Genomic DNA, 19410 nt, shown 5'->3' on the forward strand with positions numbered 1-19410 from the left:
GATATGCAGGGTATATCAACCGCTACATAAATATTACAATTTGAAAATTGATAATTATGACGTCAACTTACGGTAGAAGATCGTCCATATAGCTGAAAACCACTTTAGATAATTTTGGGACTTTGTTTACTTGCGTGAGAAACTGGGTTATGATAATTTCAAGTAGGAAAACAACATGGGTTGTGGGGAAAATGGCTTGTGGGAATATGTCGCTGATAATGGCAATGGGTAATGGCAATGTTGAAGATCTGTCTGAATGCTATCACGTATATTTTGTCTAAAACTTGTTCTTCAAACGAAGATAACAAAAGTGATAATAAAACAGAGGCACACCATATATCCCATATATTTAGTTATTCGTTGTCTATACATAAGAATTTAAACATATCTATCCGTACGCCTATTACCTGTATGGAACGTTTGAGGTTGTGTAAAGCTTTAGAAATATACAAATTTACAGCATAACAAATATTTATACAAAATCCAGGCTCCTCCTAGTGTATCCTGGTAAACAGCGCCAACAAGATCACCTGTAGGAGGGAAAGGCCGAAGCGACTGGCGCCGCTGTGAAGGCTCTCAGCAGCGTTCCCAGTGCCCTCTTCGTCGTCCCCGTTCTTCTTCTGCGACTGTGAGGCCTTCTCCAGACGCTCTCGCTCAACGTCGTCGAACCTCGAGCCTCCTCCAGGAAGGATGGGCATGAGTTCGAGGGGCAGCCCGTAGTGCGCGTAGTCGTTTCCACTTCGGTTCTTCCCCTCCGTCGTCACTGGAAGGACGACTGGCTCGCGACCTTTCTTCTTCTTCCCCGAACTCGTATGGACGGCTTCGCCACTGCTGGCTTGTTCCTCGACTTGTGTATGCGTGACTTCCCCGCTGTGGTGTTCCGGTTGCGAGGCCTCTGCCTCCGTGTGGTGGTGATGGTTCTTGTCGTGGGTGTTGTCGTTCTCGTATATGTCTGCGAAGTCCTCCTCCAGTCGCTGGTCCATGTCGAGATCGACGTAGTGGGTGTTTGGAGCGCCCTCTGGATTGAGGTCCTGGCCCTCCGTGTGGTGCGGAAGAGGGTCCTCTTCGGGTTCTTTGTGGGGGTTCTCGGCCTCGGGGAGGCCGCCCTCGACTTCGTGGAAGGCGTCGTCCTTCGTCGGATGCGTCTTTGTAGTCACCTTCTTCGGCAGTTTGCTTTTGTGCTGCAAAAGGGGGAAAGGGCGTTAGTCATGGTTCTTGAAGCGTTGGGCACTTCGAATGAATTTCATAGTTATTACACCTGACATGCTGACATACACATACACGTGTATATAAAATAATATTTGATGCTGGCCTCCGTTGATGGAAACCGACTGAGCAGCTTCATCAAAACGTCTTAAAGAAATTTTCACTTTGGCAAGATACTGGGCGTTTTTGATGTTCATGCTGGCATTATATTGTTACATTTAAGACATGCTTCAAAACTGTGAGGTTTCGCAAGAGCTTGCAATGCGCAGGCAATAAAAATAAATATGTTGCATTTTAGTAAATCGAGTAAACTACGAAAATGGCGACTACGCACAAAATGAAAATATCACTGCTCCTTCGATCTCCATATATAAACCTTACATAAGGGCGTAATTCGTATACCATAAGAGCTACACGTCCAGACAAGCCACAAACTACGTGCGGTGGACCGGGCACCACAGTGACTGAAGGCAATGCTCGGGCTAGTGGCCCCCATCATGCTGCAGCATCTCCTGCGGCAGGCAACGCTGGCGATCCCTACAAGCTCTTGGGAGCGGCAACGCAGGCAAGGTGCCGCTCGAGTAGGTTCCTGGTTGAAGGCTGCTGAGGTCCTCCTCTGTTCTGGGAGAGGTTTGGACCTGTGTTGTGTTTGGGGGCGGGGAGGTCTGTCACTCGCTCTCTGCATTTAGGCTTTGAGATGGGCCCAACGGGGTTTGAGAAGTGTGGGGTGGGCAAGGAAAAAGTAATGGCTTGATTAGGAAAGGGTAGACAGGGTAGGTTTGGTTAGGTTTGGGTAGGTAGGTTAGGTTAGGTTTGGGTAGGTAGGTTAGGTTTGGGTAGGTAGGTTATGTTAGGTTTGGGTAGGTAGGTTAGATTAGGTTAGGTTTGGGTAGGTAGGTTATGTTGGTTATGTTAGGTTTGGGTAGGTAGGTTAGGTTAGGTTTGGGTAGGTAGGTTAGGTTTGGTTTAGGTGGGTTAGGTTTGGTTTAGGTAGGTTAGGTTTGGTTTAGGTGGGTTAGGTTAGGCTTGGTTTAGGTAGGTTAGGTTATGAGAGTGTTGGTTATGTAAAGTACATGTGTTGTGACGTTTTCTGGGTTCTAGGGGGGATAATCGGGTGGGATACTCACTCGCTCTCACTCTCTCACTCGTATATTACGTGACTGGCTACATCTAAGGTTTCTGATTGGGCAAGCGAGTGCGAGTACCTGAAGGCGGTGCCCGATGTGTTTGCCAGCCTGTTTTGTGTTTAGTGCGCCAACGACACTCTGGCCTTCGCCCTGGTGGTGCCGGTGTCTATGCTTTGTGCCTTTACTGCTTTCAACATTCACCTCTACTGCACCAGCTGCCCCTTCAGGCAGCTGGTGCTCTCCGAAGGCAGCTGGATCTGAGGCCCCTGCGGCGCCGTTTGTCGCTTCTTCCGAAGCTGCACTTCCGGTCATGTCTCTCCTGTGGGGGTCGACAGCAGGGAGGACGTCTCTGCTGTGGGGGTCGGCAGCAGGCAGGAAGTCTCTGCTGTGGGGGTCGGCAGCAGGCAGGAAGTCTCTGCTGTGGGGGTCGGCAGCAGGGAGGATGTCCTCTTCCTGCTGGGCAGCAAGCAGCGCCTCGTCCCGCTCATACTTCCGTCTGCTGATCTCCCTGCTGCCTACCTGAGCTACCAGCCAGGTCGCCAACACAACCTGGAATACAAAAAACGAGTTAGGAATGCGGGCGGTTGGCTGTCACTTCGTAGATGTCTTGGATAGACCGCAATATAAATCTGCTAACAGCCAGGTTACCAAAGGGCATGTGTGGTTACGGTGTGTGACTTGGTCTTTTTAAAGAAAATGTGTATGATGGCATGATAGAAAACAAAATAGGGGTATGACTATAAGATATTGTGATTAGAGTGAAGATAAAGTTTAAGATGGCGCAAAAGTACTTTTTTATTTTTTCTTCAGATTTGAATGTTTATTCTGCCATTGTGTAATATTGTCAAGAAAAGGGGGCAACTCGTTCACCATTTGGGTGAAACTTGGGAGTATAAAATCCCGTTAATTTAATCAATTCTGTATTTGCTTAGAGTTCAAGTTCTAAACTGTTTAAACCGTTCGGGTTCTGTGTTGTAATCTGATTGTCGTACAGTGTGGCTGTTCATTACGAAATATAAGAATAATTTCAGGAACCTTTATGTAGTACGTTTTCTTTTTCCGAAATGACCCTTGTTTGCGTACGTGTTTGTTTATTTATTATAATACTTGAGTATATATTCATTCATTCATTCTAGCCTATTTGAAATGTGTAGACAAAAATAAACAGGCAAATAAAATAAGTATATAGTGCCTAGAACTGCTTACAAGAGGCTTCAGGTAATCCATTGATGGAATGGCTCTGTTGGTTTAGCGAATTAATCGAACTCGAGTACATATCGGGTTGGGTGTGAGCAATTAACTGGAGTCGAGAAATTGTGATATCGGGGGTGGGGGAGATGGGGTGATGTAAACTAATTATCAGAAATATTTTAGGGAAGGTTGATGGAATATACATTGTGTGTGTGTGTGTGTGTGTGTATGTGTATGTATGTATATATATGTGTGTGTGTGTGTCTTAACCCAGGAATTCCATCTTCAGATCCATACAGGTAGATCCCCCTCGTTTATGATATACTGTTTGTTTTTCTCCTGGTGGTCATTCTAAAACTGAATAAAATCGTATGTTATCCACCAACTCCTGGTTTCCGATCTGGGGATTCTGGAAAACCCCAGGCCCAGGAGAGATTCTCCCGGGAGAGGGAGAGGAAGAAGAGGAAGAGGGAGAGGGAGACCGACGGTCTAATTGACTGACTGACTCTCCCCAGAAGATTCACCCCCCCCTCCTAGGAGACACCACCCCCCAGGTTGAAAACCACTGAATCTTAACCATACAGTTGATTACGCAGTTTATTACTTCTCGTTTATATTGGACGATTTTATTCAGGCTGTACCCACACTGGGAAGAATATCCATTGCTCAACGGGGGGCTGGGAGGGGGGGCTTTATGCCCCATTTGCTTGCCTGAGACAGTCTGAAGGTAGCCAAAATATAATTAATAAAGCTTGTTAGCGTACTCGGTATATTGACCGAGACTAGACACAAGAATGCATGAATGATAAAAAGAAAAGTTCGACATTCGCCGTAAGGAAAGTGATAAAGATATGGCAGCATTTGGAAATGGGGGAATGCACGGATAAGCAAAGCAGAGTGACGGAGAAGGCAAAGTTGTGTACGAAGAAGACCAGACTGGAGACGACGATTTTGCAAACACTTGGCAGGGTAGTTAAGCAAAGTTGAGTTAGAGGGGGATGGCTTTAATCAAGCAAGTCAACACGAGGAGGCGGAGGGGCAGAGACACCAGAGGGGGCTGTGAGGCACCCCCCCCCCCAATCAACAGCATTGTCTGGGCGTGTCAACAGGTACCCGAAGAGCCGGGTCACAACTGTGGTTGCGGAAAGTTGTTTAATTATTTCAAGAGTTGACAAGGTACGTGGTTATAAAGTTAGGTACAAATGTAATTCCTACCAATCATAGAGTCGAGCGTTCTCGTACATGCGTATATGCGTATACAGACACGCGGCTACACATGCACACACGTGTAATTCAAATTCAGAGAAAAAATCTGATGTCCGTCGTAGCGTGATGAGTGGTGCCCATGGCAAGACGACTCTCATTCAAGGGTTCGAGTCCTATTGATTGAGCGGTTTAATCCAAATGTAGAAACTTTACACACACACACACACACACACACACACACACACACACACACACACACACACACACACACACACACACACACACACAAAACCCTCATCCGGGAGGTTAATAACTGTCGATCACGAGTCCAACACATGATCTAAGACCATGGTGATTCGCGCGCACGCACGCACACACACACACGCACACGCACGCACACGCACACACACGCACACAAAGAATGGGAGAAACTCACCAGCAAGTGGGTTTTCATATTCCTTTTACTGAAGAATGGGACGGAAGACTTAAGGCTGCTGCACGTAAAGGTGATGAAGAGGTCGGTTTTCTTAGGCGAAGACCTCCCTATTAGTATTAGTCTCTTGACTTAGTTTCTATGTACCTTATACTGTATGTGAGTATGACGGGGGCTCTTGGGTGAAGTTCGAGCGAATGTGTATGGAGTATGTAGTTTATATAGTAACACAGATGAAAGATGAGAAAGTGAGAAATGGGATTTTTATTTTGTTAGATTGTGATTATGGCAAAAGGGTTCAGAGGGCGTTCGAGTCGTGTGTGGTAATATGTAGATTCTACAGTGTCAAAGATGAGAGGCAATGATAGATGCGGAAAGTTGTACTTGAAGCTATAGTGCTCGAAATCGATTGTAAGCAGGAAAGTGCTCAGTTGTCAGCGTTGTTGTTGAGGCGACAGCAGGCGAGGTCAAACAAGGTGAGGCCGCGTGTCTGAAAGGAAAAATGACATCACGTTAGAAAATCTTGTAGACACAAAAGTGTTTCTTTATATTCCAAGTCTTCTCGGATGAAAGATATCAGTGGCTAATGAATCCGGGGTGGAAACAAACTCAAACATGCACGGTGATCAACTCCGGTTGACGAAGGGAAAAAATCGTAATGGTTATGGTAATGATACTGGTAATACTGGTAATGGTAATACTGGTAATGGTAATACTGGTAATGGTAATGATGGTAGTAGTAGTGAATGGTAATGTTAGCGGTAGTGGTAATGATCATGATGGTGGAATGGTAGTTGTAATGTTCATGATAGTGGTAATGGTAGTGGTAACTAATGGTAATTGGCGATAACTAAGGGTAACGCTAACTATAACAGTAACATTAACAGTAACTGATGGTAATGCTAACGATAAAGGTAACTAACGGTAACACTAACGGTAACACTGACTGGCGGTCACGCTAGTGCCAACTAACGCTAACGGTGGCGGTAACGCCGACTAGCGGTAACGCTAATACTAACTATAACTGTATCTAACGGTAACGCTAATGGTAATGCTAGCCAACGATAACGCTAACTAGCGCGAACACTGACTGACTGGCGCGAACGCTGACTGACTGACTGACTGACTGACTGACTGACTGACTGACTGACTGACTGACTGACTGACTGACTGACTGACTGACTGACTGACTGACTGACTGACTGACTGACTGACTGACTAGCGCGAACGCTGACAGACTGACTGACTGACTGACTAGCCAGCGCGAATGCTGACTGACTGAATGACTGACCGACTAGCTAGCGCGAATGCTGACTGACTGACTGACTGACTAGCTAGCGCGAATGCTGACTGACTGACTGACTAGCTAGCGCGAATGCTGACTGACTGACTAGCTAGCGCGAATGCTGACTGACTGACTGACTAGCTAGCGCGAATGCTGACTGACTGACTGACTGACTAGCTAGCGCGAATGCTGACTGACTGACTAGCTAGCGCGAATGCTGACTGACTAGCTAGCGCGAATGCTGACTGACTGACTAGCTAGCGCGAATGCTGACTGACTGACTGATTGACACTGACTGACTGACCGACTAGCGCGAGCGCTGACTGACTGACTGACTGACTGACTGACTGACTGACTGACTGACTGACTGACTGACTGACTGACTGACTGACTGACTGACTAGCGCGAACGCTGACTGACTGACTGACTGACTAGCGCGAACGCTGACTGACTGACTGACTAGCGCGAACGCTGACTGACTGACTGACTAGCGCGAACGCTGACTGACTGACTGACTAGCGCGAACGCTGACTGACTGACTGACTGACTAGCTAGCGCGAATGCTGACTGACTGACTGACTAGCTAGCGCGAATGCTGACTGACTGACTGACTGACTAGCTAGCGCGAATGCTGACTGACTGACTGACTAGCTAGCGCGAATGCTGACTGACTGACTGACTAGCTAGCGCGAATGCTGACTGACTGACTGACTAGCTAGCGCGAATGCTGACTGACTGACTGACTGATTGACACTGACTGACTGACCGACTAGCGCGAGCGCTGACTGACTGACTGACTGACTGACTGACTGACTGACTGACTGACTGACTGACTGACTAGCGCGAACGCTGACTGACTGACTGACTAGCTAGCGCGAACGCTGACTGACTGACTGACTAGCTAGCGCGAACGCTGACAGACTGAGGCGACGGATGATTTCTTTCGCTCCAACATGGAGACAACAAGAGGCTTCTCAGCCAAGCATGGGGCAGCGAGAGCAGACAGTTGCGGCCCATATATCAGAGCTCCCGCAGGACACTCTAAACAAACTCGAGTCGACGCGACGTGATAAGGGTCAAAGGTCATCGCCGAAGACTTAGGTCATCGCCGAAGACTTGTACAGTCAGACAACTGTTCTCACATCGAAACCCTTTTGGCAACCCTCGAGAGTGCCACCTTTTTCAAAATTTCCATTGGGCACTCCTTCGTAAGGAACGCCCCCTTTGCCTTCTATATTTTTTAGCTAGGAAAATCTGGCAACCTCCAGAGTTTTCCTCTGGGCTGCTAGCAGTTGTATGAAACTAGGCTCGGAAATTAAAGAGGAAAAAGCCAGACGATTTTCCAACCTCGCCACGCACGAAAACAAAGTGGTGGCACCAAGTGGGATGGCGAAGCGAGACCAACTCTACAGCCGTGGACATCGAAGCAGTAGTGCAACACTAATTCGACATCAACCAGCTGCATCACGCCAAAAGTACCGACGGTCTAGCCCCATCGCCAACAACCCAAGCCACACCGAAGATAATATTCAACAACTTCGATCTTCGCTGAACTCCATCGCAGCGATAGCTGCTTCACCAGAGGCCGCATCAACCAGCTGCACTACGAGCGACGAGACGCCCTTCGCCGCATCAACCAGCTGCACTAAGAGCGACGAGACGCCCTTCGCTGCATCAACCAGCTGCACTACAAGCGACGAGACGCCCTTCGCCGCATCAACCAGCTGCACTACGAGCGACGAGACGCCCTTTGCCGCATCAACCAGTTGCACTACGAGCGACGAGACGCCCTTCGCCGCATCAACCAGCTGCATCACGAGCGACGAAACGTACGAGCTCTCCTCTAAGGCTATTTTCTTTTGTTATTGTGAACATACCCACATATACACACACATGTTTATATTGTATAATGTGCTCTCTTCCTCATACATTCTAAAATCAACATAACAAACGCTAACCTTCCCCCACTAATTGCAGCAGTGCCCTTAACCGCAACTCGCCGACAGCACCCCTCTCACAATATAAATCACGACGCTCCATCCCCTTTCCCTCCATACGTCAACCTGGGTAAGTAGATATTTATTTCCGTTTATTTAGTCACCTACTAGCAACAAGGTCTCCTTTTTTTTTTTTTCAAATAGGTCCGAGCACCACTCTGACGCGACAAACAGACCCATCAAGGACAATGAACCCTTACACAGACATACAGACGTCAACGGTACCAGTATACACGCTGGGCATCCCAGACGCATCTTCCCATACATTAAACTTCAACGCCACGTCTGGAAACTCCAAACTGACGGTTTTTCTCAACACGGGTTCACCAGTAAACATAATGTCAGTGAACAGTTTTCATAAATTCCGCACCCAAATAAAGCGAGTAGCCATTTTGGAACCCCCAGGCGTAAATTTGTGCAATGTGGATGGAGTCCCTTTCCCTATCACTGGAAGATTCTCTTGACATTAACTTCAAAGACGAGTGCCCATCCATTTCAGTTTTCACTTACGTAGCTGATGTTCACTTCCCTGCTGATATCTTCATAGGCTTAACATTGATGAAACAATATATCATTATTCATCCTGCTCAACATTTATGCAAATCATTTCTTCCCTCCATTGCCATCGGTAAATTCTCCTAAAGTCAACCACCTCAATGTGGTCAAGCAGGTAAGGCCTGATTTAACGTCAAGTAATTCTAGCGCAACTGCTCAAACTAACTCTGCTTCATCACACGAGGATGCACCAGCTCGTGATGGCACCGACACGCACACACATGTACACGACTCTAACCCTTCCACTTCATTATCAGCGGTAGGAAGACATTCCAAGCGTAATAGGCGCGCAAATTCTTCTCGAAGGTCAATATCTGCGAAACGAAAGACAAAACACCCAGTAAATAACGTTGATTTTCCACCGTCGGAGGACCATTTCTTGCCCCTCGTTGAGGATTTCAACATATCATCCGCTCCAGTCCCGGAAGTGTTGTCTACTCTCCAACACACTCACGCAGTGCTTATCAGCCCAAAAGCGGTGTTCCCTCGTGAATACACACGGATACATATACGAGTTTTCCAAGCCCAAGACACCGACGCACTCTGTATGCCGGAAACTTGCCGCATAAATGGCTTTTCTCTGATTTCAGCCATCAGCTCTACGTCAAAGAAAGGTCGTACTTGCATTCTAAATGCCAATAACACTAACGCACCCCTCTATCTCACAGTTGGTACAAACATTTGTGATTTCCAAGTTTATCCTTCACGTATTAAAGTCATGGAAGACAAATTCCCAACTTCTCAAGTTTGTGCCAAAGTTTCCGATGAGCAAGCAGAACAGGAACCCATCGATGCATCTCAGCTTGACCATATTGATTTCCCTGGTGCACAAGCAGACTTGCTTGCACTTTGTAACAAGTTCAGACAGACCATTGCCACGGAAGGTGAACCCCTTGGAGCCACTAATCTTATTCAGCATCATATACCCCTTCGTGAGAACTCAAAACCATGTTACATTCCCGCATACAGATTACCACACAGCAAACGCATGATTGTAGATAACCTTATTCAAGACATGATTGCGCAAGATATCATCGAATTATCCATTAGCGAATGGAATTTTCCACTCTTCATAGTGCCAAAACAAGACGGGTCCTTCCGACCTGTAGTAGACTTCAGAGAGTTAAATAAACTCACTGTACCCGACCGATACCCGATTCCACTTCTTCACGACCTCCTCCACTCTGCCGGAGAAAACGTAGTTTTCACCTTACCTTGGACCTTATGTCGGGATATTTCCAGATCCCCCTTGCCCACGTCTAGGCCGCCGACAGCTTTTAGCACACCCACATGACATTATAAATTCAAACGACTCCCCATGGGTCTCGTATGAACTCCTTCAGTGTTCACACGACTCATGCACAAAGTACTCGCAGGTCTTTTCATGAAAGTAGTTGCCGACAAGACTGACGAGTTAAACACCATATGAGGACGGATTCTTTATTTATACGATGTTTTGCTTATTACAGCTTTTTCAAGTACTTGAAAAAGCTGTAATAAGCGAAACGTCGTACAAATAATGGCTCCGTCCTCATATGGTGTTTAACTCGTCACTCACAGGTCAATTGGTTACAGTGTTCATGTACCTCAATGACGTCATCATAGCTTCCAATTCAATTAACGAACATCAACACACGCTGCACACTGTCTTCTCGCGACTAGAATAGGCAGGTCTCAAACTAAAGCTTCAGAAGTGTTCTTTCCTTCAGAAAGAAATACGCTTCCTAGGGCATGTCCTTAATTCACAAGTAACTTTAACTTCGCAGGACAAGGTCAAGGCAGTCGTGGATTTTCCACGCCCTACTTTTGTAGAGCACATACGCTCATTCCTTGGTCTGTCAGGTTTTTACAGACGTTACATTCAAAGTTACGCTAGTATAGCAGCACTTTTAACGTAACTTCTTAAGAAGGAAACACCCTTCAATTGGACACCTGACCAAGAGAAAGTCTTTAAGGACTTAAAGAAAGCCTTAACCACGGCACCTGTCCTTGCCTTCCCAAACCACAAGCTTCCCTTTACAATTTACACTGATGCGTCATATACAGGTCTAGGCGCTGTTCCCATGCAACACCACGACACAAAACTCAGACCAATTGCCTATGCAAGCCGCACACTCGGCAAGCACGAGCGGAATTACTCATTCACAGAGATAGAAGCCTTAGCAGTAATATACGCACTCGAACATTTCAAAGACATTATCCTCTGTTACGAAATACACACATACACAGACCATCAACCAGTCTTACACCTATTCAAAGGGAAAAACCTTCCTGGGAAACTTGCCCGCTGGTTCCTCACCATTTTGTTCAGGGAAGAGCAAATGTAGTTGCAGGTGCTCTTGGTCGCCATATTGCGACCATCATTCAAAACCCAATTTCAGTCAATATTACTCAAGCGCGCATAGCCGCAGAGAAGAGATCAGATCCTTTTTGGAAATGTCATATATTTCCTCGAATCTGCAGACACATCGTACACAGACAACTTTCCTCCAGATATTGACAATTACATGTTAGTGGATGACATTCTTTATCATAAAACAACACTAACGAACAAACAGGAACCCAACAGATCGGTGCTCCAACTGGTAGTCCCTACAGATCTCGTTCCAGAAGTCTTAAAACTCGTACACGATTCACCGATTGTTGCACACCCTGGTAAGGAGAAATGCGTTACTCAGGCAAGATTGCACTATTTGTGGTTAACAATGAGTAAGGATATACACGCGTACATCGACGCTTGCCACTCTTGCCACTCTTGCCACTCTTGCACGAGTCACAAAGGTCATATTAGCGGTCATGTCCCAATTCTAACTTGCCTTACACCTTCTAAACCATTCGACACAGTCGTTATTGATCTTTTTAAGTTACCACTTGCACATGCTGGAAATGGATACCTCTTTGTCTGTGTCGATCATTTCTCTAGATTCTATATTGTCCCCCTACCAGACAAGACAGCACAACACGTAGCAAAGACAACTATTGACAAACTCGTATGCCCCTCTACGACACCCAAGACTCTAATTTCTGACAACGGGAGTGAGTTCAACAATGAGATTCTTTCGCATATTTGCGATTATTTTCAAATCAAGAAATGTAACACTACTGCTTACCATCCTAGTTCAAATGGCCTGGTTAGAAAGATTCTCAATCTTATCAGACATCTTGCACCTGATCTTCAACCTTACTGGGATGAGCATGTTCCCATGATTCTAGCGTGTTTGAATTCTGCGGTAAAGAAGTCAACAAAATGGGGTTTCCCCGATATTATTTTTTGGCTCGAACAGCTCCCATAAGCTCCTTTAAGACTTACCGCACATTTATAACTTAAATGATTTTGTAAAGGTCAAAGTAGCTAATTTCAATCACCTAATCAAAAGAATACCTAATTCCCTCCATCTAACGAAGGACGAAATGGTCCGTTTGCACAACAAATCAGCCAGAACTGATTACTTTGATATTGGAGACATTGTTTATACCCTTAACCACACACCCACCTCCAAGCTCTCGCCTGAGTTCTCTGGACCCTATCGCATCATTGGTCATTACCTTATTGTTAGATAGAAGGCACTTAGTTTGCCAAATCTGACAGAGACCTTGTTGCATAAAGATCGTATGAAAAAAGGTTCCCCGTGGCCTAGACATAGGAACTGACTTCTCAAGCTCCCCATACATAGGACATAGAAGACAACCCCCAATCCTCTGAGCAAATTCCACCTTTGCCACTTCCCCACTATAGTTTTCGTAATAGTCACACCTTCATAAATGTGTATTAAGTTTCCTTACGTTATTCATGTGTTCTGTTCTTGTACAATTCCCTTACGGCACCCATATGCCGAAACTTGTATGTATATACCCTTTATGCCAAGGCCTGGAACAAGGACTTTGTTTTGTGTTTTCTTTTCTTTTAGAGTCAACGGGACGGTAACGGTAACGGTAACGGTAGCTGGCAGAGCCAATGTGAGGCGGCGGACGATTTTCTTCTCAGACAAGCACGGGGCAGCGAGAGTAGACAGCTAGGGCTCATTTATCAGAGCGCCCGCATGACTCTAAACAAACTCGAGTCGACGCGACGCGAACAAGGTCAAAGGTCATCGCCGAAGACTAGCACCGTCAGACAACGTTCCCCACATCGAAACCCCTTTGGCAACCCTCGAGGGTGCCACCTTTTTAAATTTTTCCCATTGGGCACTCCTTCGTAGGGAACGCCCCCTTTGCCTTCTATATATATATTTTTTTAGCTAGGAAAATCTGGCAACCTCCAGAGTTTTTCTCTGGGCTGCCAGCAGTTGTTGTATGAGACTAGGCTAAAAAATTAAAGAGGAAAAGCCAGACGACTTTCCTTCCAACCACGCCACGCACGACAACGACTGACGGACTGACTGACTAGCGCTGACTGACTAGCGCTGACTGACTAGCGCTGACTGACTAGCGCTGACTGACTAGCGCTGACGGTAATGCTGACTGACTAGCGCTGACTGTCTAGCGCTGACGGTAATGGTGACTGACTAGCGTTGACGGTAATGCTGACTGACTAGCGTTGACGGTAATGCTGACTGACTAGCGTTGACGGTAATGCTGACTGACTAGCGCTGACGGTAAGGCTAGCTGACTAGCGCTGACGGTAAGGCTGGCTGACTAGCGCTGACGGTAAGGCTGGCTGACTAGCGCTGACGGTAAGGCCGACTGACTAGCGCTGACGGTAAGGCCGACTGACTAGCGCTGACGGTAAGGCCGACTGACTAGCGCTGACGGTAAGGCCGACTGACTAGCGCTGACGGTAAGGCCGACTGACTAGCGCTGACGGTAATGGTGACTGACTAGCGCTGACTGTCTAGCGCTGACGGTAATGGTGACTGACTAGCGTTGACGGTAATGCTGACTGACTAGCGTTGACGGTAATGCTGACTGACTAGCGCTGACGGTAAGGCCGACTGACTAGCGCTGACGGTAAGGCCGACTGACTAGCGCTGACGGTAAGGCCGACTGACTAGCGCTGACGGTAAGGCCGACTGACTAGCGCTGACGGTAAGGCCGACTGACTAGCGCTGACGGTAAGGCCGACTGACTAGCGCTGACGGTAAGGCCGACTGACTAGCGCTGACGGTAAGGCCGACTGACTAGCGCTGACGGTAAGGCCGACTGACTAGCGCTGACGGTAAGGCCGACTGACTAGCGCTGACGGTAAGGCCGACTGACTAGCGCTGACGGTAAGGCCGACTGACTAGCGCTGACGGTAAGGCCGACTGACTAGCGCTGACGGTAAGGCCGACTGACTAGCGCTGACGGTAAGGCCGACTGACTAGCGCTGACGGTAAGGCCGACTGACTAGCGCTGACGGTAAGGCCGACTGACTAGCGCTGACGGTAAGGCCGACTGACTAGCGCTGACGGTAAGGCCGACTGACTAGCGCTGACGGTAAGGCCGACTGACTAGCGCTGACGGTAAGGCCGACTGACTAGCGCTGACGGTAAGGCCGACTGACTAGCGCTGACGGTAAGGCCGACTGACTAGCGCTGACGGTAAGGCCGACTGACTAGCGCTGACGGTAAGGCCGACTGACTAGCGCTGACGGTAAGGCCGACTGACTAGCGCTGACGGTAAGGCCGACTGACTAGCGCTGACGGTAAGGCCGACTGACTAGCGCTGACGGTAAGGCCGACTGACTAGCGCTGACGGTAAGGCCGACTGACTAGCGCTGACGGTAAGGCCGACTGACTAGCGCTGACGGTAAGGCCGACTGACTAGCGCTGACGGTAAGGCCGACTGACTAGCGCTGACGGTAAGGCCGACTGACTAGCGCTGACGGTAAGGCCGACTGACTAGCGCTGACGGTAAGGCCGACTGACTAGCGCTGACGGTAAGGCCGACTGACTAGCGCTGACGGTAAGGCCGACTGACTAGCGCTGACGGTAAGGCCGACTGACTAGCGCTGACGGTAAGGCCGACTGACTAGCGCTGACGGTAAGGCCGACTGACTAGCGCTGACGGTAAGGCCGACTGACTAGCGCTGACGGTAAGGCCGACTGACTAGCGCTGACGGTAAGGCCGACTGACTAGCGCTGACGGTAAGGCCGACTGACTAGCGCTGACGGTAAGGCCGACTGACTAGCGCTGACGGTAAGGCCGACTGACTAGCGCTGACGGTAAGGCCGACTGACTAGCGCTGACGGTAAGGCCGACTGACTAGCGCTGACGGTAAGGCCGACTGACTAGCGCTGACGGTAAGGCCGACTGACTAGCGCTGACGGTAAGGCCGACTGACTAGCGCTGACGGTAAGGCCGACTGACTAGCGCTGACGGTAAGGCCGACTGACTAGCGCTGACGGTAAGGCCGACTGACTAGCGCTGACGGTAAGGCCGACTGACTAGCGCTGACGGTAAGGCCGACTGACTAGCGCTGACGGTAAGGCCGACTGACTAGCGCTGACGGTAAGGCCGACTGACTAGCGCTGACGGTAAGGCCGACTGACTAGCGCTGACGGTAAGGCCGACTGACTAGCGCTGACGGTAAGGCCGACTGACTAGCGCTGACGGTAAGGCCGACTGACTAGCGCTGACGGTAAGGCCGACTGACTAGCGCTGACGGTAAGGCCGACTGACTAGCGCTGACGGTAAGGCCGACTGACTAGCGCTGACGGTAAGGCCGACTGACTAGCGCTGACGGTAAGGCCGACTACCGGAAATGGTAACTCGTGATAACGCTATCGCTAAATGTAACGCTAATTAGTGTTAACTCTAATGGGAAAGATAGTTAACGATAACTAACAACGTACATTTACCGTTAACTAAAGGTACCACTAACCCAACGGTAACGGTGATAACGGTAATGGTAGGGGAAAGATATTGCTAACGGAAGTGGTTATTGAAGGGGTAGTGGGGATGATGACGGTTGTAATGCTAATACTAGAAGCTTATGGTAACTGCAGTTTTCATAACAATATTACTATGACCAGCACTGGTAATGGTAATAGTAACGGAATTTGTACTGGTATTACCAGTGCTAATTTCATTACTTTTTACAATTACTATTTTTGTATAGGTAATGGTAATAGTAACGAAATTTGCACTACTATTATAGTAAAGAAATTTGTACTGGTAATAGTAACGAAATTTGTACTGGTATCACCAGTGCAAATTTCAGTGCAAATTTCGTTACCATTACTATTACCAGTGGAAATTTCGTTACTGTTACCAGTGGAAATTTCGTTACTGTTACCAGTGCAAATTTCGTTACTATAATAGTAGTGCAAATTTCATTATTACCAGTGCAAATTTCGTTACTATTACCATTACCATCACAAATTTCGTAACTACAATAGTGCAAATTGGCAATGGTAATAGTAACGGTAACGAAATTTCTACTGGTAATAGAAATGATAATAGTAACGAAATTTGTACTGGAAAAAGTAATGGTAATAGTAGCGAAATTTGCACTGGTAAATAGTACTATTACCAGTGCAAATTTCGTTACTATTACCATTACTATTACCAGTGCAAATCTCGTTACTATTACCATTACTATTATAGTAACGAAATTTGCACTGGTAATGGTAACAGTAACGAAATTTGCACTGGTAATAGTAATGGTAATAGTAACGAAATTTTCACTGGTAATAGTAATGATAATAGTAACGAAAACCAGTGCAAATTTTGTTACTATAATAGTGCAAATTTCGTTACTATTATCATTACTATTACCAGTGAAGATTTCGTTACTATTACCATTACTATTACCAGTGCAAATTTCGTTACTGTTACCATTACCAGTGCAAATTTCGTTACTATTTCGTTAACGAAAATTGCACTGAAATTTGCACTGGTAATAGTAATAGTAACGAAATTTGCACTGGTAATACCCGTAACAATTTCGTTACTATTACCAGTACAAATTTCGTTACTATTACCAGTACAAATTTCGTTACTATTATCATTACTATTACCAGTGCAAATTTCGTTACTATTACCTTTACTATTACCAGTGCAAATTTCGTTACTGTTACCATTACCATTACCAGTGCAAATTTCGTTACTATAATAGTAATGGTAATTGTAACGAAATTTTCACTGGTAATAGTAATGGTAATAGTAACGAAATATGCACTGGTAATACCAGTACAAATTTCGTTACTATTACCATTACTATTACCAGTACAAATTTCGTTACTATTATCATTACTATTACCAGTGCAAATTTCGTTACTATTACCATTATCAGTGCAAATTTCGTTACAATTACCATTACTATTACCAGTGCAAATTTCGTTACTATTATCATTACTATTACTAGTGCAAATTTCGTTACTGTTACCATTACCAGTGCAAAATTCGTTACTATAATAGTGCAAATTTCGTTACTATTACCATTAGTATTACCAGTACAAATTTCGTTACTAATATCATTACTAATACCAGTGTAAATTTCGTTACTATTACCATTACTATTACCAGTGCAAATTTCGTTACTATTATTACTATTACCAGTACAAATTTCGTTACTATAAAAGTAATGGTAATAGTAACGAGATTTGCACTGGTAATAGTAATGGTAATAGTAAAGAATTTTGCACTGGTAATAGTAATGGTAATAGTAACGAAATTTTCACTGGTAATAGTAATGGTAATAGTAACGAGATTTGCACTGGTAATAGTACTATTACCAGTGCAAATTTCGTTACTATTACCAATACTATTACCAGTGAAAATTTCGTTACTATTACTATTACCAGTGCATATTTGGTTACTATTACCATTACTATTACTAGTGCAAATTTCGTTACTATTACCATTACTATTACCAGTGCAAATTTCATTACTATAATAGTAGTGCAAATTTCGTTACTATTACCATTACTATTACAAAAACAAATTTCGTTATTATCATTACTATTACCAGTGCAAATTTCGTTACTGTTACCATTACTATTTCCAGTGAAAATTTCGTTACTATTACCATTACTATTAACAGTGCAGATTTCGTTACTGTTACCATTACCATTACAAATTTCGTTACTATAATAGAAGTGCAAATTGGCAATGGTAATGGTAACAGTAACGAAATTTTCAATGGTAATAGTAATGATAATAGTAACGAAATTTGTACTGGAAAAAGTAATGGTAATAGTAGCGAAATTTGCACTGGTAAATAGTACTATTACCAGTGCAAATCTCGTTACTATTACCATTACTATTACCAGTGCAAATTTCGTTACTATTACCATTACTATTACCACGAAATTTGCATGGGTAATAGTAACGAAATTTGGACTGGTAATAGTAATGGTAATAGTACCGAAATTCGTACTGGTAATAGTAATGGTAATAGTAACGAAAACCAGTGCAAATTTTGTTACTATAATAGTGCAAATTTCGTTACTATTATCATTACTATTACCAGTGAAGATTTCGTTACTATTACCATTACTATTACCAGTGCAAATTTCGTTACTGTTACCATTACCAGTGCAAATTTCGTTACTATTTCGTTAACGAAAATTGCACTGAAATTTGCACTGGTAATAGTAATAGTAACGAAATTTGCACTGGTAATACCCGTAACAAATTCGTTACTATTACCATTGCAAATTTCGTTACTAGTACCATTACAAATTTCGTTAATATTATCATAACTATTACCACTGGAAAGTTCGTTACTATTACCATTAATATTAACAGTGCAAATTTCGTTACTGTTACCATTACCATTACCAGTGCAAATTTCGTTACTATAATAGTAATGGTAATAGTAACGAGATTTGCACTGGTAATAGTAATGGTAATAGTAACGAAATTTGCAATGGTAATACTACTATTACCAGTGCAATTTTCGTTACTATTACCATAACTATTACCAGTACAAATTTCGTTACTATTATCATTACTATTACCAGTGCAAATTTCGTTACTATTACCATTATCAGTGCAAATTTCGTTACAATTACCATTACTATTACCAGTACAAATTTCGTTACTATTATCAATACTATTACCAGTGGATATTTCGTTACTATTACCATTACTATTACCAGTGCAAATTTCGTTACTATTACCAGTGCAATTTTCGTTACTATTACCATAACTATTACCAGTACAAATTTCGTTACTATTATCATTACTATTACCAGTGCAAATTTCGTTACTATTACCATTACTATTACCAGTGCAAATTTCGTTACTATTACCATTACTATTACCAGTGCAAATTTCGTTACTATAATAGTAATGGTAATAGTAACGAAATTTGCACTGGTAATAGTAATGGTAATAGTAACGAAATTTGCACTGGTAATAGTAATAGTAATAGTAACGAAAATTTCACTGGTTATAGTAATGGTAATAGTAACGAGATTTGCACTGGTAATAGTACTATTACCAGTGCAAATTTCGTTACTATTACCAATACTATTACCAGTG

General features: G+C 44.9%; 1 protein-coding gene across 4 annotated transcripts in view; it reads right to left on the reverse strand.

Annotated features, from left to right (window-relative positions):
• Positions 1–330: 330 nt before the first annotated feature.
• LOC143040713 (uncharacterized) overlaps positions 331–19410 on the reverse strand; it is a 401217-nt gene continuing 382137 nt past the window's right edge. For 3 of the 4 annotated variants that reach the window (XM_076212065.1, XM_076212067.1, XM_076212066.1), the window contains 3 exons: positions 5167–5653; positions 2412–2882; positions 331–1181 (listed from right to left, as the gene is read on the reverse strand). In XM_076212065.1, the coding sequence (XP_076068180.1) occupies positions 495–1181; positions 2412–2882; positions 5167–5184 (1176 nt within the window). In that variant the 5' untranslated portion in view covers positions 5185–5653 and the 3' untranslated portion in view covers positions 331–494. The remainder of the gene's footprint in view (positions 1182–2411; positions 2883–5166; positions 5654–19410) is intronic. The other variant, XM_076212068.1, reaches the window with a different exon arrangement.

Source organism: Oratosquilla oratoria, chromosome 29, assembly GCF_046742065.1.
Source record: "Oratosquilla oratoria isolate Oo_2021 chromosome 29, ASM4674206v1, whole genome shotgun sequence".
NCBI classification, from domain to species: Eukaryota; Metazoa; Arthropoda; class Malacostraca; order Stomatopoda; family Squillidae; genus Oratosquilla; species Oratosquilla oratoria.